Source organism: Scyliorhinus torazame, chromosome 2 (genome assembly GCF_047496885.1).
Source record: "Scyliorhinus torazame isolate Kashiwa2021f chromosome 2, sScyTor2.1, whole genome shotgun sequence".
NCBI lineage: Eukaryota > Metazoa > Chordata > Chondrichthyes > Carcharhiniformes > Scyliorhinidae > Scyliorhinus > Scyliorhinus torazame.
The window spans coordinates 133,176,674-133,198,486 of record NC_092708.1 but is presented as its reverse complement, the minus strand read 5'-3'; the positions used below and the strand labels follow the sequence as shown (position 1 = coordinate 133,198,486).

Sequence of the window (21,813 nt, the reverse complement as noted above, 5' to 3'; positions counted from 1 at the left end):
ACAGGGGTGTAGTGTTAATGAGGTCAGTCCATAAGAGGGTCGTTTCGGAGTCTGGTAACAATGGGGAAGAAGCTGTTCTGAGTCTGTTCGTGCGTGTTCTCAGACTTTTGTATCCCCTGCCCGATGGGAGAAGTTGGAAGAGTGAGTAGGCCGGGTGGGAGAGGTCTTTGATTATACTGCCTGCTTTCCCCAGGCAGCGGGAGGTGTAGATGGAGTCAATGGATGGAAGGCAGGTTTGTGTGATGGACTGGGCTGTGTTCGCCATTCTCTGATGTTTCTTGTGGTCTTGGGCCGAGCAGTTGCCATACCAGGCTGTGATGCAGCCCGATAGGATGCTTTCTATAGTGCATCTGTAAAAGTTGGTAAGAGATAATGTGAACATGCCGAATTTACTTAGTTTCCTGAGGAAGTATAGGCGCTGTTGTGCTTTCTTCGTGGTAGCGTCGACGTGGGTGGACCACAACAGATTTTTGGAGATGTGTACCTCTAGGAATTTGAAACTGCTAACCATCTCCACCTTGGCCCCGTTGATGCTGACAGGGGTGTGTACAGTACATTGCTTCCTGAAGTTCATGACCAGCTCTTTAGTTTTGCTGGCATTGAGGGATAGATTGTTGCCACTGCACCACTCCACTAGGTTCTCAATCTCCCTCGTGTATTCTGACCCGTCATTATTCGAGATCCAGCCAACTATGGTCGTATCGTCAGCAAACTTGTAGATGGAGTTTGTAGTGTTGGGTACTCTGCTACACAGACGAACCAACACGGTTGCGAATGGTGCAACGCAGTTTTATTTCAAACATCTATTTACACTGGTAAACTGTTTACTGAGGTTCGATCATGACCCTTGATTCTGTGGACCTATTCCTAATTCTATCTTGTAGTGGCACTCAGCACATGGTGGATGTCTGAGTGGCTTGTAATGAGCTCTGTGCCCTGAGCCGTCTCCTGCTCGAGTGCCCGGGAAGTGTCGTGTTCCCTGTTTTGTACTGTGTATGCTCTTGCCTGTGATTGGCTGTCGTGTTGTGTGTGTTGATTGGTCCGTTGATCTGTCCATCAGTATGTATGTGCTATAATGTTTACCTGAATATCATGACAGAGTTTCTATCAATATCATAACAATTTTGATGGAGAATATCAATTTGGTAAAGATTATTCTGGAAATTTATGGCGAAAAAAAAATGAATACCTACCTGGGAATTGAGTGGAATCATGAGTCGAAATCCTGCACGAACAGTGGACTTGATTGTCATCTGTGACTGTAAAGGATCCTAACGTAATGAGCTTGGGGAATTTCAGTCCAGATTCTATTGGACATTTGGTTACAGTAGCTGTAACCAAATGTCCACATAGCTGGGGGGCTGTCCCTAATTAGGTCTAAGTTCGCGCTGGCGCCGAGGCTGGGAGCCCCAAGCTAGCTGAGTGGGGCTAGTCAACGGAAGCCGAGGTGGGGGTGTGCATATAGTTAGATTAGAGCAGGGGTTAGGTGATAGGATGGTGTTGCTAGTGGGGGGGAGGGGGAGGGGGGGGGGTGGGGGACTTGTTCTGCTGACGGGGATGGAAACTGGACATGGCAACAGTGAGGAGGTCAGGAGGCGAGCCAGATGAAGCGCAACACATAGCTGGGGGGGCTGGCCAAGGAAAGGGGATAACTGATCGGCAAAGGGGGAGGGGCGAAGTGCCCCCCAACCAGGCTGATCACCTGGAATGTTAGAGGGTTAAACAGGCCAGTGAAGAGGGCGCATGTGTTTGCGCATCTGCGGGTTCTGAAGGCGGACATAGTCATGCTGCAGGAGACACACCTGAAAGTGGCAGACCAGGTTAGGTGAAGGAAGGGCTAGGTTAGTCAGGGCTTAATTCGGGGCTTAATTCTAAGATGAGGGGGGGTTGCGCTCCTGATTAATAAAAGGGTACAATTTGATGCGGAGGGCACAGTCATGGATGGGGGTGACAGGTTTGTTATGGTGAGGAGTAAGCTCGAAGGGGTGAGAGTAGTCCTGGTCAGTGTGTTTGCCCCTAATTGGGACAATGTGGATTTTATTAGGAGGATGCCAGGGAAGATCCCCGACTTGGACCCGCGTAAGCTGATCATGGGCAGGGACTTTAGTACAGTCCTGGACCCGAGCCTGGACCGGTCATGTTGAAGAACGGGCAGGTTGCCAGCGATGGCAAAGGAACTGAGAGGGTTCATGGAGCAAACGGGGGGAGCAGATCCGTGGAGATTTAACCGGCCGACGGCGAGGGAGTTCTCATGCTACTCCCACATCCACAAGGTGTACTCCCGAATTGACTACTTTTTTGTGAGTAGAAACCTGCTGGCCGGAATGGTGGGGGAAGAATATTAGACAAATGCCCTATCGGACCATGCTCCGCACTGGGTAGACCTGCAGTTTTATAAGGACAGCGGGGCCGGTGCTGGTCAGGGTCTTTAACGAGGCAAGAGACAGAGGGAGTTTACCCCCGACGATGTCGCAGGCCACCATCTCGCTTATTCTGAAACGGGTAAGGACCCGGAGGCTTGTGGGTCATACAGGCCGATCTCTTTGATCAACGTAGATGCCAAGTTGCTGGCCAAGATCTTGGTGACCAGAATTGAGGACTGTGTATCGGATGTAATTGTGGAGGACCAAACCGGGTTTGTAAAGGGGAGGCAGCTGGTGGCCAACCTAAGAAGGCTGCTCAACATGATTATGATGCCCCGGGAGAATAGAGAGGTAGAGATAGCGGTAGCCATGGATGCTGAAAAGGCTTTTGACCGGGTCGAGTGGGATTATCTGTAATAGGTACTAGGACGGTTCGGGGTGGGGTTCATTGACTGGGTTAGGCTATTATATCAGGCCCCAAGGCGATGTAAGGACGAACAGGACGACATCGGACTACTTTAGACTGCACCGTGGGACAAGACAGGGCTGCCCTCTTTCCCCACTGCTGTTTGCGCTGGCCATAGAGCTGCTGGCAATTGCACTGAGAGCTTCTAGGGGCTGGAAAGGGCTGGTCCGGGGGGGGGTAGTGGAACATAGAGTCTCGTTATACGCAGACGATCTGCTGTTATATGTATCAGACCCAATGGTGGGGATGGACGGTATTATGGCAACCCTGAGGGAATTTGGCCGGTTCTCCGGATACAAACTGAACATGGCTAAGAGCGAGTTGTTTGTAATTCAGGCGAGGGGCAGGAGAGTAGGCTGAAGGGGTTGCCATTCAGGCTAGTGGGGGAGAGTTTCCGATATTTGGGAATTCAGGTGGTACGGGACTGGGGCAAGTTGCATAAGCTTAACCTGTCGGAACGAGTGAGGGAGGAGGTCCGGAGGTGGGATGCGCTCCCACTGTCATTGGAGGGGAGGGTGCAGACTGTTAAGATGACGATTCTCCCGCAGTTCTTGTTTGTTTTTCAGTGTCTCCCCATCTTTATCCCGCGGTCCTTTTTTAAGAGGCTGAATAAAATTATTCTGGGATTTGTATGGGCAGGGAAGTCCCCGCGGGTGAAGAGGGTGATGCTTGAAAGGAACAAAGGAGAAGAGGGGCTGGCGTTGCCGAACTTCAGCAACTATTACTGGGCGGCCAACATAGTGATGATAAGGAAATGGATGGTGGGTGCGGGGTCGGTTTGGGAGAGGATGGAGGCTGCTTTATGCAGGGGCACTAGCTTAGCAGCCCTGGTCGCGGCCCCTCTGCCGCTTCTGCCGGCGCAGTACTCCACCAGCCCGATCGTAGTGGCGGCTCTTTAGATCTGGGGCCAGTGGAGGAGGCATGTAGGGGAGGTAAGAGCTTTAGTGTGGACCCCAATCTGTGGCAACCACCGATTTGCCCTGGGGAACATGGATGGGGGGTATCGATTGTGTAGGAGGGCGGGGATTGTGAGGATGAGGGATTTGTTCCTGGAAGGGAGCTTTCCGAGCATGAGGGCGCTGGAGGAGAAGTTTGGGCTGGCGAGAGGGAACGACTTTAAATACTTGCAGGTGCGGGATTTTATATGCAGACTGGTGCCATCCTTCCAACATCTCCCGCCGAAGGGGAGGCAGGACAGGGTAGTTTCAAGGGGAGAGGTGGGAGAGGGTAGAGTCTCAGACGTCTACAAGGAACTAATGGGAGCTGAGGATGTGCAGACCGAGGACCTGAAGCTTAAGTGTGAAGAGGAGTTCAGGGGGGAGATGGAGGACGGTATCTGGGCAGAAGCCCTGAGCAGAGTAAACACGACCGCAACATGCGCCAGGCTCAGCCTGATCCAGTTTAAGGCCATGCACCGGGCCCACATGACGGTGGTCCGGATGAGCAGATTCTTCAGGCTGGAGGCTAGATGCGCCGGAGGGCCGGCTAACCATGTACACATGTTCAGGTCGTGCCTTAAACTCAGGAGGTATTGGCAGGGATTCGCAGATGTCATGTCCCTGGTATTGAAAACTGGGGTGGTAATGAGCCCCGAGGTGCCAATCTTTGGGGTTTCGAAGGACCCGGGAGTCCAGGAAGAGAGAGAGAGGCCGACGTTCTGGCCTTTGCTTCACTGGTAGCCCGGCGACGAATACTGTAAGCATGGAGGGACTCAAAGTCCCCGAGGGCTGAGGTATGGCTATCGGACGTGGCGAGCTTTCTTGGCCTAGAAAAAGTCAAGTTCGCCTTGAGAGGTTCGCTACTAGGGTTCGCACCTTGGCTCCTGCACCAAGTTCCAGTCCCCCCCACAGTCAGCTCATGCGTGTCCAAGTCGGGAATGGCCCCAAACACCTTCCTCGCGAATCCCACATCGTCCCAATTGGGACAGTATACACTTAACAGCGCCACTAATCTCCCCTCCAGGGCCCCTGCCACAATCCCATATCTACCCCCCTGATCTGCCACCACCTTCTCCATCTGGAAGCGTACCCTTTTGCTGACCAACACCGCTACCCCTCGAGCCCTTCCATCAAATCCGGAGTGAAACACTTGGCTAACCCAGCCCTTTTTAAGTCTAATCTGGTCCTTCACCCTCAAGTGAGTCTCCTGTAGCATTGCTACATCAGCTTTCAAACTTTTAAGATGCGCAAGCACCCTTGACTGGACCTCCTAGCCATCTCACGTTCCACGTGACTATCTTTACTGGGGATCTCCCACCCCCACCCCCCCCCCCCCCCCCCCCCCTCCCCCACACACCTTTCTTATCCACCATCACCATACCAACGGGCCCTGCCCCATAAGCCTGACCCGCCCCTGTCCATTGTTAACATCAAACCCCTTCCCCCCCCCCCCTCCCAAGAACCCCCCCCTAAAAAAACATCCCCCAACATCCATCCTTTCCCCCCCCCCCCCCCCCTCTCGCTCGCCTCGTAGGCCCATTGAAGCCTGCTATCCAGGCTCCAACATCCGCAGCCCTCCTCTCACCTCGCCCCCGTTCATAGCTGACTTTAGTTAGCTAGCGCGGGTGGCTTCCCCCACCAAGACATCTCGCCCCCTTCCACCCAGTCCCAGAGAAAGAAACCCCAAAACACACCCAACAATCCAACCCCTACAATTCACTAACATAACATTTAACCGTCGCAACACAGAACGCCATTAACTTGAACTCTGTAACAATGCAAATAGAAGTAAATTGCAATGCAAATCAGTAAAAAGAAAGTTGTAACATTTATACATTTTCCAGCTGCTTAAACACAGTCCACAGTCTCTCTTCCAGTTCCGCTCTTCACGTCTGTCCCAAGTCTTCTGCACTCATGAACGCCTCAGCCGCCTCCGCTGTCTCAAAATAAAAGTCTTTGGCGTTACATGTTACTCTCAACTTCGCTGGGTATACCATACCAAATTGCACTTCTTTCTTGTACAAAGCCGCCTTCACTTGCCCAAACGCCGCTCGTGTTTTTGCCAACTCCATCGTCAAGTCCTGATAGATCCGAACCACAGTACCATCCCACAGCACCTCACGTTTCTGCTCCGCCCTGCTTAATACCTTCTCCTTCATGCAAAACTTATGGAAGCAGATAATTACTGCCCTTGGCGGCTCATTCACTTTGGACTTCGGCCTTAATGACCGATGAACTCGGTCTAGGTCGTACAGGGTGGGGCTCTCACCCTCCCCTATCAGCTCTGCCAACTTCTTAGCGAAGTATTGCGTTGGCCTTGGGCCCTCTGTCCCTTCGGGCAAGCCCACAATTCTCAAATTGTGCCACCTTGAGCGGTTTTCCAAGTCTTCCAGCTTTGCTCGGAGTCCTCTGTTAGCCTCCACCACCCTCCGCAGCTCGTCCCCCATCGAGGTGACCTGGTCGCTGTGTCGTGACACGGCCTCCTCCACTTCCTTCATCTTCTCGCCCTGCTTTCTCACCTCCTTCCCCGAAATCGTCGCGAATCGCGGTCACCGGCGGGAGCTCTTGTTGCTGCGGCCGCCCTGCTCCCCCACGCCACCGGAAGTCACAAAGTGTAATTGTTATGTGTTACTATTGTTACGATTCCAGACCAGATCCCAAAAGTGGCAAGGATACTGGACCAAAATCCCAATATTTTTGTTTATTTTTAGACTGTGCAGGAAGCATGATTCACTCCAGGAGTGATTGCATGAAAAAATATGGCATTGATACTTCTAAAACAAAATTTCATTATGAATTAAACTTTTAACTTCACATCTGAAAAGAATAGCTTACAATTAGCCCTTAACACAACTATACAATTTCCTATTAAACAACGAGAAAAGAATCATACAGCTCTTAATCCATTTTAAAATACTTGCTTTATAAAACAAATGTGACTCCGGTTGCAACCCCTTGAGACTCTGCTGAATGTTTTCAAATGGCTGCTTCGACTAGGCTGTTTCAACCTCTTCCTTGTCTTCAGACAAGACTCTTCTGCTTTAAAATATTACTATTTGTTTTTCAACTATCCTACTGGGAAAGAATTGTGGACTCAGGGTCAGGAAGATCTGAATTTAGTTCCTCTCTCTCACAAAGCTTCTCCAAACTCATTGCCTCTCCCCTTCCTGGGCTCCACCCAGCAATGACCTCTAGCTTGATTCAAATGGGAACAAAGTCTCATAGCAAGCGCGTTTAGCCGCGTGTTTTCCGGTGCTCGCAGCGAGGAACGCATGGCCGAGGCCACACAGAGCCCCGTTTTGTACATTGGGGAGTTTGGCGTCTTGATCCCTGGGGCCCCCAAAGTGATCCATAACATTCCCCCCAGCCCGAATGCACTATCGGAGAAGGTAATTCTCCTCTCCTCTCCTCTCCTCCCCCGCCCCCTCATGCACACTGCCCCCCCAACACCATGCAGGGCATCCTCAGCAGAATTGCACGCGTGCTGAAAATGCCAGCTTGGCACCTTTGCAGTGCCAACCTGGCACCTGGGCAGTGCCCATGCCAGCTAGAAATGCCAGGCTGGCACCCAGGTGGCACTGCCAGGGTGCCCAGGTGGCACAAGCAATGCCAGGGGCACCACCCTACCCAAAGGGCATGCTGCTGGGGGCCTCCGATTCCCTAGGAGACCCCTATGAGAGCCGTTCCTTCTGGTCCCCGTTTGTGGGGACCAGTGCTGAACGGCACTCGCCCAAGGTCTCTGAGGTGAAGGGGATGAATCCCAAAGTCTCAGCTACCGTGAGAATTTGCACATTAGAGTGCGACATTTGTCAAAAAGCGATCCCGCCCACAATGGACGGGATTTACATCGCAACGTCTCATGAGATCGCGTTGGATTTTGTGAGGCTTGTGGGCCAGCTAGAACCTGGGAGCGGGGTCTCCTGGCTTTTATCGGCCTCGGTGCGCCCTGGTGAGTTGCCTTTCGGGCGCAGCATGGCCAAGGGATTGCGCCCCTCATCTCCCAAAGCTGAAAAGTAAACCATCTCTGCAGGCTGCAAAATCACATCAACTCCCCAGGGACCTCCCCAGTCAAGCCACATTCCTCTGGTCAATTTTGCCTGCTATTTCCCAGAAGCAAAACAAAATCCTTTTTTGAAACCATGACCGCTGTAGCCAAACACACTTTTAACTCTTAGCTTGTCCCAATATTTCTAAAATTCTTCAATCGTCACACCATGTTGATGATTATGCATCTTTATGATTTGAAAGAGAGTTATAATTTGGGACTGTAAATTTAAATTTCAAGTGGGAGGAATTATGTGATATGTCTACCTGACTGTAAAAGCTGGGGTATAATTAGTCAGGATCAAAGGGAAAACTCGAATTGTGTTACTGAGAGGGAGGTGCCCGATATTTACATTTGAGGGAGGTGCCCGATTTTTACATTTGAGGGCAATCATAGCAGTTGCTTTGTCCATAATCAAAAGACTTCGAGTCTCCTGCAACCCTATAAAGATGTTACTGGTATCAAGATTGTAAATAGTTGTGCTGAAACCTGCCCCTTTGCTCTTCTAGTTTAAAACAGTTCCAAGTTTTGATGCCTTTCAGTATTTTCTCTTGGATCAATCTTTGAAAAGGATCCATGGTCAGCACTTTTCGTAGGCCCTGCAGCAACACGCTGAATATCAGAAATCCTGTAAAGCTGCTGTCCCATTTTGCTGTTGATGATGACTTCCAAGGGAGAGAGGAAAGTCTGCATGTCTCCAAGGTGTCTTCCCAAAGAGCCCAGAACACTGTGGTAGATTGAATAATCATAACAGTGACTAGGCAAGGGAAGAGTAGGTTACAAATTGGGTGTTGGAGAGAGTTAATCTTGGGCTTACGACAAGGAGAGTGGGAGAATAGTTAGGGAGCAGGGCTTGGAGCAGGAATCAAAAACGATGGCTTTGTTTTCCCAATGTTTAATCAGAGGCAATTTCTGATCATTCAGCACTGGATGAGAGTAAACAATTGAAGACGATTTTGATATCTGTGCAGCATCCAGATCTGTTTTACAACCTTCATAATTACTCCTTTGTTCTTATTTTAGAACTGGAATTGGATTGTCACCTAATAAATTACACTATCTAGCTATGAAGTATTAAGTATCATTTTATTTGAAAATTTAGCTTTCAAGTATCGAGGCAAGGGAGTTTTGATCCTGTAAGCCACAGAGAAGCCATACCAATTTGTGAATATTCAAACCTGCAGTGGAATTAAGTGGGACAAGGCAAGTGCCCTTCTCCTCTCCAGGGCCTCATCTGCATATTGCCAGTCAACTTCTGCTCCTTTTGGCCCCACAAGGAATGTGAACAAAACTTACCTTGAATGGTCTCTTTTGGTGAAGGAGTATTTTCCCACTGTCTTAACTTAGTGATATAGCCACAAAAAGGCTCCAGTTAAAATTACAGTTGAGACTGGATGATGTAATTGATAAATATTCAAAGAAGAATCCCACAAATTTCAGTGAGATTTCTTTGTTGCATGTCAGAAGAGCAGGTTAAATTGAAGACAGCATAATCCATGCAGGATGTCTAAGTCATCTAATTTCAACTGCCTGCCCAGTAAAGTAAAGATTTTCGTAGAAGCGTTGCTTCATTGCATTTTGTAATTATGTTGATGTATAATTTCATAATTTATATTTAAATAATATGGTTGTAGGAATTTTGAAATGTTAGCCCTGTCTTACAATGATACATTTATGACATCACAACTAAAGACGTCCGGAAGGTTCATAATTCCTTGGCTTGAGAAGTGAGTTTTAAAAATTAATATTCATTCATGGGATGTGCGTGTCACTGGCTGAGCCAACATTTGCTGCCCATCCCTGAGGGCGCTTAAGAATGTCTGGAGCCAAATGTCGGCCAGACCAGGTAAGGACGACAGTCTTCCTTCCCTAAAGAACATTAGTGAACCACCGACAATGGTTTCATGGTCAGCATTGGACGTTTAGTTCCGGATTTTTATTGAATTGAAATTCCACCATCTGCCATGGTGGGATTCGGACCCAGGTCACCAGAGTACTTCCTTCGGCCACTGGGTTACTAGTCCAGGGACAATACCACTACATCACCGTCTTCTTACTGATGTGGCATAGCGGATACTTTGATTCCTTATATTGACATACAAAAACATGCAACTTAAGTGTTTTAACAATGAAACAGGATGTCAGTGGTATTTAACTTAACTGTAGCACATTCTCATTGGCATGCTAGCACATGTCTTCTGAGGGTTGAGGAATTTTCAGAAAGAGATACTTCACTCTTTTGTCACTTTGCTGATAAGAATTGTTGCTCTCTTTGGTTGTTTCTAAATATGGTGGTCAATACGGTCGCCTTCCTTAATTCTAATTCCGTTTGCTTTCGAGTCGCCAGGTATCTTTTGATACCACCACAAGGTTCAAACCCGAATACTGATCAGAGTCGGTACACCAGTTAGTTAGTTCAAAGTCAAGACTATTTATTTACATACACAGCAATATCTACTCATGCACAAAATACTACAGACTAAACTATCACTACTGTTAAAGCCTATACTTGGCTTCGGGCACCCACTCAGTCAGAGGAACAATGGCCGTTGTTCGGTTCTGAGGCTGCTGAGGTCGAAGTGGTAGAGGGGAACAGCTAAGGTCGTCCGTCTGGTAGCGAGCGTTGACCTTGGACTTACTTGCTTCTGGTGTAGCTGGTGGAAGGGTTTCTCCGCTGTGAGAGCCGATTCCAAGAGAGCGATTCTCTCTTGGGGCCTTCTTCTTATACCCGAAGGGGGCTTTGCGCGCTTTTGGGCGGGCCTTAAACTTGGCCCCAATCAATTGGGCCATTCCTTGATCATTCGCATTGATCCTGACCAATAAAGAGGTGGGTGCCCTGATGGCTGGGCGTGTCCGAGGTTGCCGTCGGCCTTGCTTTATTTCTGCTTTCGGTTGGGGAACTGGCGCCGCGAGATCTGGGGCCAGATCGATTACTTAAGTATCTTCCTTTGTTCCCGGAGATGGGCCATCCATATGCTAGCGGGCCTACAGTTTCACTCTCATCTGGGAGCTGTTTCTCCAATATGCAGACAGGCTCTGTGCCTGCTTGCTTTCTTAACATTGTCCATTTTTCCCTGCAATCTTTGCAAATGTTCATTTTGTATTCTGGAAGTGGCCATCCCAGATGTCTACACTCCCTCCTTGTGATCCTCAACACGAAGCGTGAAGAATCAAATTACTGCATCTTCTTCGTTCTCCTCCTAAACCGGGCACCCATAAGCACTTGATAGGCTCTACACTGCTCCGTCTTATGAATTGCAACTTTTACCCAAATTATTTTATGTACATACATTATTATAAAATTCTACGGGGCGCTATGTCATTCAGGCATGCATTACAAAATTTAAAAAACTGGAACCTCTAACTGTCCTTAACTAAGCTAACCTCAATCAATCAAAATAATTTACAACATTTTAAACTGTACAATAGCAGCAACACAGGTCTCTGACTTGGCAGTCAAGCACAGAGTTTTACATTTCTTTATTCAGACGAAACGAACACACACGAAGAAACGGATGTACTTTAATTCCCTTAAAGGGATTGGGGGGTTTGTTGAAGTCCGAAAATAGGGGATCTGAAGGTGTATACCGGGGTGCGAGAGGCTTTCCTCCGCCACTTCCTGAGTCTAAGGGTCTGAACGACACTGCAGAGTATCGCCAGTACTAACAGTGCTTCCACAATGTAGGACGGGGAATACCAGGTGATGAACTTGTCACACCAGGTCGGTGTATCAGTAACTATCTTGGGTTTAGTGTATGGCAGGGGTGGGAAACATTCATGGCCTGAGTGGTAGGGGTCAGGGAGGTAGCGTCCGCGCGCAACTGGAGGGGTCCCGCTAAGATCCAACTGTAGAGCATGATGTTTGTCTTCATCTTTCCTCCTTTTTCGTCTTTTCTTCTTCTGAGGTTCCTGCGGTTCCTGAGTTCTATGGACATGAGCATAATTTCTGTTATTATTTGTTTAAGATCTCGTCTGTCTGTCTGTCTGTCCTTTATTGCCAATTACCCATTATAATTGGTGGTCACCATCGGTGACTCCATTTTTTTTTTTTTTTAAACCAAATATTTGGGACAAGACATCCGAGAAAAATACTGACACAGTGCGAGGCGTCTCGCAGCCTGTGTGATCTACCATCCTAGGATGTAAATAGCATCTGGAAGCAACTTAAGGGTTGCCATAAAGAAAGAAAAGAGTTTTGAACTTAAAGAGCCAAAACGGGGTGCGTATGGGCCATGGCGGGTAAGAATGGATGGAATCCCCGGGTAGGACGGTGACCAGTGCCGTATGTGCTCTACCCGAGCGTAACTGACCAGAGGGGGCCCCTCAGGCATGGCGGGGACCAGTGCTGTTTCTCCACTGCCTGAGCGACCGGCAAGAACGATAAGAATTTGTGGTCATCGTGGGGGCTGCCTCTTATGATTACCTTTGAATCAGAAGAGTAGCTATGATTGGTTGTCCGTGGACAAACTTGTTCCATTAACTGCCATTGGGTGTTAAAAGAGTGGTGGCGTCAGGCCATGAAAACTTTAAGTGGATCAACAACATTTAACATTCACAATAACAAACAAACATACATAACAAACATGGTGCAGGTTCCATCAGAAAGGACACCGTAACTCTCCATTGGTTCCTTGTTCTCTCATATCCGTTCACATCTCAGAGAGCCGATTCCACAAGCTATACCAGAAGCAAGTAAGTTCAAGGTCAACGCTCGCTACCAGACGGACGACCTTAGCTGTTCCCCTCTACCACTTCGACCCCAGCAGCCTCAGAACCGAACAACGGCCACTGTTCCTCTGACTGAGTGGGCGCCCAAAGCTAAGTATAGGCTTTAGCAGTAGTGATAGTTTAGTCTGTAGTATTTTGTGCATGAGTAAATATTGCTGTGTATGTAAATAAATAGTCTTGACTTTGAACTAACTGGTGTACCGACTCTTTGATCAGTATTCGGGTTTGAACCTTGTGGCGGTATCAAAAGATACCTGGCGACTCTAAAGCAAAGGTAATTAGAATTAAGGAATGCGACCATATTGACTGCCATATTTAGAAACAACCAAAGAGAGCAACATCTGCAGAATGCCTCTCCTGCTTTGCTTATATTATCAAAAGGCACATGTGCATCTCAGTAGCATGAAAGAAAAAATTAGGATCTGCCCCTCTGGTTCATAAATGTACTTTAGGGAATGAAATCTGCATTTACCTGGTCAGGTCTAGATATGACTCTTGGCCTGCAGCAATGTGGTTAATTCAACTGCTCTCTGCAATGGCCGAGCAAGCCATTCCTTTCAAGGCCAATTAAAGATGGAGAGCAAATGTTGAACTGGACAGTGACCCTCAAGGCCAATGAAGATTCATAGTAAAAAAAATATTCATACCTGTCTTTGTATCCGTTGGGAGACCATTGCAGTGTAGTGCACAGTTTACTTTGTGCCTTTGGTAAGAGCTTTTATCTACTACAACTTTCAGTTTTGAGAGCATGGGGATAATTTCTTGCCTTCCAAATTATGTTCCGGAGAAATGCCAATACCCAAGATGCTTCTAATGTTGGTTTCCTTTTTCCTATCTCAAATGTAGCATTCTCCTCTCAATTTCTATCTTGGAACTCCCCCTTGTTCATTTTAATAGCTTAATGAATTGATTGCATTCATTGACATTTCTTCAGGGAATTCTGGTACTGCATGCAATGGTAGCTTTTCTCATTCATTTAAATCCAAATGCAATCGGGAATTCCTGTGATTCTGCAGTGAAAGAATCACCAGGGACCTTGTCCTATTGCAGAGAGTGTTAACTCAGCATGCTTATTGTTCGATGTATAGGTTGCCTCAAAGACTGAGATCGGCCATCTGCCAAGAAAAAATAAAATATGTTTGTGCCCTTTTGCTGTCTTGTGCTACTTAACAGTAAATGTGTGTAAAATGTTGATTAACTGTAACATTGGAGTTGCTGGCATTTCCCTTGATTCGATCAAACTTAAAAATTTCCCATGTTGAGGGGGATCATTTAGGTAACTTAGCTTTGTGTAACCTTAATCATTCATGTCACATATTCTCCAAAAGTAATTTGAGCACCCGTATTTTTTGTAGTGGTATTCCCGGTGACCCTTGCACAATTCCATATATGCAGTGAAAACAAATGAACAAGATATATCTGTTAGAAATTCTGTCAACCACCAAAAGCAATAACTTGATTTGAAGTATTGCAGGGACATACGCAACAATAATGTTCTTCATGTTTACCACCAAGTGCATTGTTGGTCTGTTGTAATCTGTTGAACTTTTACAGGTTGAAGTACTGGCACATGGATGCGTGGAAAACAGTTTACATTTAAGTAATATTGGTCATAATGCTATCATGAAGGCCAATGTATTGTTTACAAGGGACCCATTATCCTTTTGAATCTCCTTCTGAAAAAGCAAACTTTCTTTCTTTTCTCTCTTACTCCTGCACAATTGTTCTCTTGAGTCAAACTGTTTCCCATGAAATTGGAAAATTGTATTTCCTTTGAACCCAACGGTAACAACCATGTAATAAAATCAGGTTACGCATATTGATGACATAATAAGATTGAAGCAAAAATGGTCAGGTATAAACTAATTTTTATCTGAAAGTCTCCACATTATGGCTAACCAAAATACATCATATCAAATGTGGATCACCTTTATGTTTACAGGAATCGAAGAAATACAGCACTTTTCAACAAAAACAGAAGGGATGGATCACTTAAGATGTAAAAGCAATCTTACTGACAAGTTTGCAGTGTTTATATTTTTCTTTAATATGATTTTGGTGAATCAAAAGAATTTTCAGATTTTTGCTAATTTTCTTGTACTGAATGGAAAGTCGTTCTTTATTAACCAGATCCTTACTGTTGAGTCGTTTTAACTTGAAGAGCAGCTTGAAAGTGAAATATTTTAAAGTTGAATATTTGAGGAGAATTATTTTTGTTTAACATAGGTCTTTGAAAAATTTACAAAGGAATCTACATCACTGCTGGATGAACTAGCTCTAATTAATAATGGATCTGAGAGAGGTAATCAACAGGAGAAAGAAAGGTAGGAATAAAATGTGTATGTGATGATCTGCAGTTTCATTATGATTTTATGTTTTATTAATTTTCTATAGTCCTATTGAATTATACCAACTCAGCTTCAAATCTCTAAGATTGCTGCTTCCTCCAATGTTTTATCTCATGAATTTGTAAATGGTCAATTGATTTGAAAGTTTCTATTCTGTTTCTTCACAAAATGCAGATTTTTGTCTCTGACATTTTCAAGTCTATAGATGTTAAAGATGGTGGGTTGGATTTTCCCCTTGGGCTTCATGACCTTGCCGTCAGCTTAAGTATAGGCCAGAAGCCCACATTCTGGTACAAACAGTTTCCCCAACTTTGCCAATTTGTGGTGACACTAGCTCGCTACCCAGTTAAGGACAGGAAGGGCACTTGAAGCTGGAAGTTCAACAGGCAGCGCTCCAACTCAGAAGGACATCAGTCTGCCTTTACGATGAGTGAGTCAGTGGTAGGGTGCCCCCAGTTGAAGACTCCTTTGCTCCTAACTTTTTCTGCCTGGTGCTCCGACTCATAAAATTCTTCAAACAACACATTCACTGTCACTGGGTCCAGCACCACCTTTCCCTTCCCGTCCCGTCCTTCACTCTACTAATCTCCCTCACCACCTCCTGTTTCCTAAGCTGGAGGGCCAATCTGCTGCTCGCATTTTCCCCATGCTCGTAAATTGCCCTCTTGGCCCTCCGTAACTACCCTACTGCCTTCCCCATGGACACCAATCCAAACTCCACCTGGAGCCTCTGGCTCTCCCTCAACAACCCTGCCTCCGGGGCTTCCGAATACCTCCTGTCCCCCCTCAGAATCACTGCTCTTTCGCCACCGCCAACACCTTTGCCGACTTCAGGCTTGACCGGTCCAAACTTGGCTCAATAACTGTGTTAAAATCCCCCCCCCCCCCCCCCCCCCCCCCCCCCAACCACCACCACCAACGTGATCAACCGTGCGAGTCCAGGTCAGGAATCTTTCCCAGCACCCGCCTCATAAACTCCATCCCAAATTGGGGCATAGATATTTACCAGGACCACTGACATCCCTTCCAGCTTCCCACTAACCATCACGAACCTCCCCCCGCCACCCCCGAATCTGGTACAATGTTCTCCACCTCGAACGCCACCCTCTTATTCAACCGCCACCCGCTTTGCCTTCATGTCCAGTCCCGAATGGAACACTTGCCCTACCCGTCCTTTCCTCAGCCTTGTCCCCAATCTTTAAATACATCTCTTGTAGAAAAACCATATCCGCCTTCAGACTCCTCAGGTGTGCGAACACACATGACCATTTGACCGGCCCATTCAGCCCCCTCGGGGGCTCCCCTGCCGATCAATCATATCCCTTTTTGAGCCAGTCCCTGGCCCGTGTCACACGATCCTCCAGGTCAACCCTCGGATCTCCACCATCATCACTCACTTTCCAACTGCGTCACAACAACCACACCCTTGACTGTACCTCCTCCCCCCACCTCCAAACAAAATAACAACCCCATCCCCTCCCCTGTACCAATCACCTGACCACCCCCACTGTGCTCTCATTAATTAGCCCACCCAGCTAGCCTGGCAGCCCCTGCCCAAGGCCTATCTCCCTGATTCTCCTCCCCCAGCCGTCCACACTCCCTCAAGAAACAAAGCCATGATGTGGAGATGCCAGCGTTGGACTGGGGTGAGCACAGTAAGAAGCCTTACAACACCAGGTTAAAGTCCAACAGGTTTGTTTCAAACACTAGCTTTCGGAGCACTGCTCCTTCCTCAGGTGAATCTGAGGAAGGAGCAATGCTCTGAAAGCTAGTGTTTGAAACAAACCTGTTGGACTTTAACCTGGTGTTGTAAGACTTCTTACTGTGCTCAAGAAACAAAGAAACAGAAAAAAGGTGCACTCACCCTTGATGCTCCCCAAGCACCCGCCACCAAACCTAACTAAACATTTCAAAGGAGAAAAAGCTTTGCAAGACCAACCAAAAGAAACCTCCTCAAAAGTTCAGTGACAACCTTCTCCTGCCAGTCCATTGTCCCTCAAAAACTCCTCCTCTGGCGTACCAAAATAGTATTCTCGATTCTAGAAAATCACCCAGAATCGGGCTGGGGAAAGCACTCCAAACTCCACCCTCTTCTTGAAGAGGGCAGCCTTGACCCGGTTAAACCCGGCCCTCCTCTTCGCCAATTCTGCACCCAGGTCTTGGTACACCCGCAGCTCATCCCCCTCCCAGGTGCACTTCCTCATCTGCCTCGCCCACCGAAGAGCTTCTCTTTGTCCAAGAAGCGGTGCAACCGCGCCACCATCGCCCTTGGTTGCTCGCCCGCCTGCAGCCTACTCACCAATGCCCTATGCGCTCTACCCCCTCCCCCATCAGCTTCTCTAGCATTTTGACCATACACGTGCCAATCTCTGCACCTTTGATGTCTTCGGGCATCCCCATATTTTGCCTTCTGGAGCGGTTCTCCACATCCTCCACCTCCTCCTTGAGCCTCTTTTGGGTCTCCTTCATCAGCCCCATCTCGGCCACCAGTGAGGCGAGCTGCTCCTCGTGCTCCCTCATCACCACCTCCACTTTCTAGATCGTCTGGTCCTGGGACTCCAGCCTCTGCTCCACTCATAAATCCCTGGTGTGAGCAGCTCTACCACCTTGCCCTGGTCCTCCAGGACTTGCCTTCTCTACTAGCTGAACTTCTCATTTAAAAAGTCCACCAGCTGCTCCGTTGACCATTGGACGGGCAGAGCAAGCCTTTGCTCTTCGCCATCTTAACCTGTGGCGCACCTTGAAAACTCTCCTGCTCCAACAGCTCCCTTCTTGACGCACTCCTAGTTCATGGATCCATCCACCAGCCACACCAGAGTAATTACACCATCTCCTGACACTCCTACACCCCTTTCCATCCAAAATTCCACCCCTCAGAAGGGGAAAGGACTGAAAAACTCCACCTTGTTCAGGAGCTACCAAATATGTGACCGCTCATTCCATGGCCGCCACCGGAAGTCTTAGAGGTGACTGTTTAATTGGCTACCTCCAAAAGATTATTACCAACACCCCCTGCCACTTAATAATCCCCAATCCACCCGGGAAACTTCACGATGACATGGTGAATTTTCAGAAGCAAGCATCTGTGTTGGTAATCTCACTGCACTATCGATATAATTCCCAATTAGAATACCGAGTTGAAGTTCTTGTGCTTTAATTGCAAGGAGACAGGATTACGTAAAACTGCTTGGAATAGAATTTCAACAACAACATGAAAACAATACTGAAGATCATAGCCCGACTACACTTGTTCTGAGTGTTGAAGGGGAGCGGGAACAATTAATATTCCACAGCATGATGTATGTTCTGCTTTCTGTTATCAGTCAAAGGTCTTAGCAGTACCAGCTTTATAAGGTGTTTCGTGCACTGTGCAATGTGATGGCCGAGAATCTGATTATTGTAAGAGACTTAAAGTGCATGGAATTTACAATAGCCCAGTAACAGCACACCACAGGACATTCCACAGCCTTATGTTATCATTAGTGCAAAAACTGCTTGAAGAATGATCCAGAAACACGAAGTACCACACACATTAAGGCAAAAACCACAATTGCTGGTGTGTCAGGGAATATATAAAACAGCTGTCAGGAAAGGCATCCAGCAGTAGCTCCGATCTTGTGGAAGGTGGAAGTTTACCAAGTTGTTAAGACATTGATTGCCAGTCCAAATTCAATCACGTCCGCCAATGATTAACCGTTTAAAGACATTGCATGTATATCAGTACAGTGTCTCTCGGCCTGATAGGACATTATATTGGGGGAACGTTCTGGATTTTGCAAATCCATAGGACAGGTTGTGTGTGCACTGTACTTACAGTCAAGTCATTAATATTTGACGCAGTACAGAGATGTTGGTATTTGGAGATTTACAAACGCGCAGAGTATCAAGTCCATTCTCTGTTGAAAACTATAAAGAAGTTTTATGTGAGGCTTGTGAAAGTTGTTCTTTTTGCAACTCAGAAAACCCAAATAATTCTAAGGGTTTTGTTTTGAAATTGAGTTGGTTGTTGCGTATGGAGTGGGGAAGTCTCAGTTTCCCAGTCTTATCCACACAAAGTTGTAGCAAATTAGAAACCGTTCCTGTCCCCGACACATAGTATAGATAACACTGCCAGATGGGCTAGTGGTGTTACCTCTGAGCTTCGTGCTGAATCTTGTTAAATTCTTGTTTTTATAGGGGAGCGACTTTTCCCTATGGATTAGAATTGTTACTGGTCGAGTAACCGGTAGGGAGACGAGTGGAATGGGGGGGCTGGAGAAGGAGGTCCTGTTTGTGTAAGCCATGTTGGCTGTGGTTTGTTATTGGGTGGGGGTGTTTATCTTGTTTTGTTCCCTTTGATACCTGGCGGTTAAAATTATAAATGCCTTTATAAATATTTTCTGAAATAAAAAAGAATTGTCACCGGTCGCAGGCTCCGTGACCCTTCTGACCCCGCGGGTCACGACCCACACTTTGAATAATCCTGTTGTAATGATTCTTTCTCTTCTCCCTCTTTTTAAATCTGCTGTCATTACCCCTTTCTGAAAACCAACCCTTGACCCCACCGTCCTTGCAAAGTACCACTCAAAGGCAAACGTAACCCCCCCTCCTCATCGCCGGCTGCTGCCTTCGACACGGCTGACCACACCATCCCCCTCAACTTCTTTCCACTGTCATCCAACTGCTCACGACTGCGCTCTTGTGCTTCCATTCTTATTTTTCTAATTGTAGCCAGAGAATCACTTGCTGTTTCCTCACCATTACCGTTGGTATCCCCCAAGGATCTATCCTTGGTCCCCTCTTATTTCTCATCTACATGCCATCTCTCAATGATATCATTTAAAGTCACACCCAGTGAAACCCAGCTTTTCCACACCACCACCTCTCTTGACTGCTCCAGTGATGCGAAATACAGACTGCTTATCCGACACCCTGTACTGGAGGAACAGAAATTTCCTCCAATTAAATATTGCAGCAAGTTATTTTCCCCTATCACCTTCGTGGTCGCTGACCTATATTGGCTCCCAGTCAAGTAACTCTTGATTTTAAAATTCTTTATTCTTGTTTTCATGTCTCGACTTGTCCCTCCCTATCTCTACAATCTCTTCCAACCCCCACGACCAGTTTTGATATGGTGTGTACATGCCTTTAAGAGAGCATATCTTAACTCGATCATTAACCCCTTGGCACAAGATGTGAAGGATTAGTCCCGTGACTCTGAACTCAGTCCATTACACCAGCAGTAAAGATCAGATGTCCTACCCAGTCTCAAGTCTCCCAGTTAATCTTGTGTATGTAATAAACATATATAATATACATAAAAAGAGAGAGGTCTTATCTTCAAATAAGGAACTCATATTATTGTTTTACCAATCATTGCCATGTGATTGGTATGTTTACATTGAATAAAAGAATGTAACATGGTGGCAGTGTGTTTTCTGATGATTTGACTGAAAAATGTGCAAGCCTCAACTATGCTTTGTTTGTGGCTGGGATTTTTTCAGAACTGAGGTAAAAGGGTATGGGTTCATGCATTTGTAATAAGGGGTTACGGTGCTATTGAGGTGCAAGTAAATAGGTTGGATTTAAAATGTACATTATAAGATAAGTGGGGCTTGGCTTTTTAGCTGTTGAATTTCAATGTGAAAGGAACGTTTACAACTTACAAAGGTTTCATAGGTAATGTTACTCACCCTGGGAAAGTGCGGGTTCAATTCCAGCCCCACATGCCCCGGAGTCACGACACAAATGAATTAACCAATAATATAAAATCAAATATATATAAAAATTAAATAATACAATATAAAAGTCTTTGGCCCTTGGCTGCCCAATAATTACAGTCATCAGGTTTGTACGTTTAAACACAATTACTGTTTATTTCTACCAAGAACTATCATAAAATATGCAGTAAATACAAACGACAAGTTGATACCTACTACCCACTTTAACTGTCCTATTATCTACCCACACACACAAGACAGATAAACACAGAGAAGGGGTGTAAGGGGTAAAAATAATAGGGATGAACAGGGGTGAACTGGCAAGGTGGATACAGAACTGGCTAGGCCATAGAAGGCAGAGGGTAGCAATGGAGGGATGCTTTTCTAATTGGAGGGCTGTGACCAGTGGTGTTCCACAGGGATCAGTGCTGGGACCTTTGCTCTTTGTAGTATATATAAATGATTTGGAGGAAAATGTAACTGGTCTGATTAGTAAGTTTGCAGACGACACAAAGGTTGGTGGAATTGCGGATAGCGATGAGGACTGTCTGAGGATACAGCAGGATTTAGATTGTCTGGAGACTTGGGCGGAGAGATGGCAGATGGAGTTTAACCTGGACAAATGTGAGGTAATGCATTTTGGAAGGGCTAATGCAGGTAGGGAATATACAGTGAATGGTAGAACCCTCAAGAGTATTGAAAGTCAAAGAGATCTAGGAGTACAGGTCCACAGATCACTGAAAGGGGCTACACAGGTGGAGAAGGTAGTCAAGAAGGCATACGGCATGCTTGCCTTCATTGGCCGGGGCATTGAGTATAAGAATTGGCAAGTCATGTTGCAGCTGTATAGAACCTTAGTTAGGCCACACTTGGAGTATAGTGTTCAATTCTGGTCGCCACACTACCAGAAGGATGTGGAGGCTTTAGAGAGGGTGCAGAAGAGATTTACCAGAATGTTGCCTGGTATGGAGGGCATAAGCTATGAGGAGCGATTGAATAAACTCGGTTTGTTCTCACTGGAACGAAGGAGGTTGAGGGGCGACCTGATAGAGGTATACAAAATTATGAGGGGCATAGACAGAGTGGATAGTCAGAGGCTTTCCCCAGGGTAGAGGGGTCAATTACTAGGGGGCATAGGTTTAAGGTGAGAGGGGCAAAGTTTAGAGTAGATGTACGAGGCAAGTTTTTTACGCAGAGGGTAGTGGGTGCCTGGAACTCACTACCGG

General features: G+C 46.8%; 1 protein-coding gene across 6 annotated transcripts in view; it reads left to right on the top strand.

Annotated features, from left to right (window-relative positions):
* sestd1 (SEC14 and spectrin domains 1) overlaps positions 1 to 21,813 on the top strand; it is a 275,430-nt gene that overhangs the window by 147,834 nt on the left and 105,783 nt on the right. For all 6 annotated transcript variants that reach the window (XM_072477346.1, XM_072477354.1, XM_072477310.1 and 3 more), the window contains one exon: positions 14,767 to 14,864. In XM_072477346.1, coding sequence (XP_072333447.1) covers positions 14,767 to 14,864 — 98 coding nt within the window. The remainder of the gene's footprint in view (positions 1 to 14,766; positions 14,865 to 21,813) is intronic.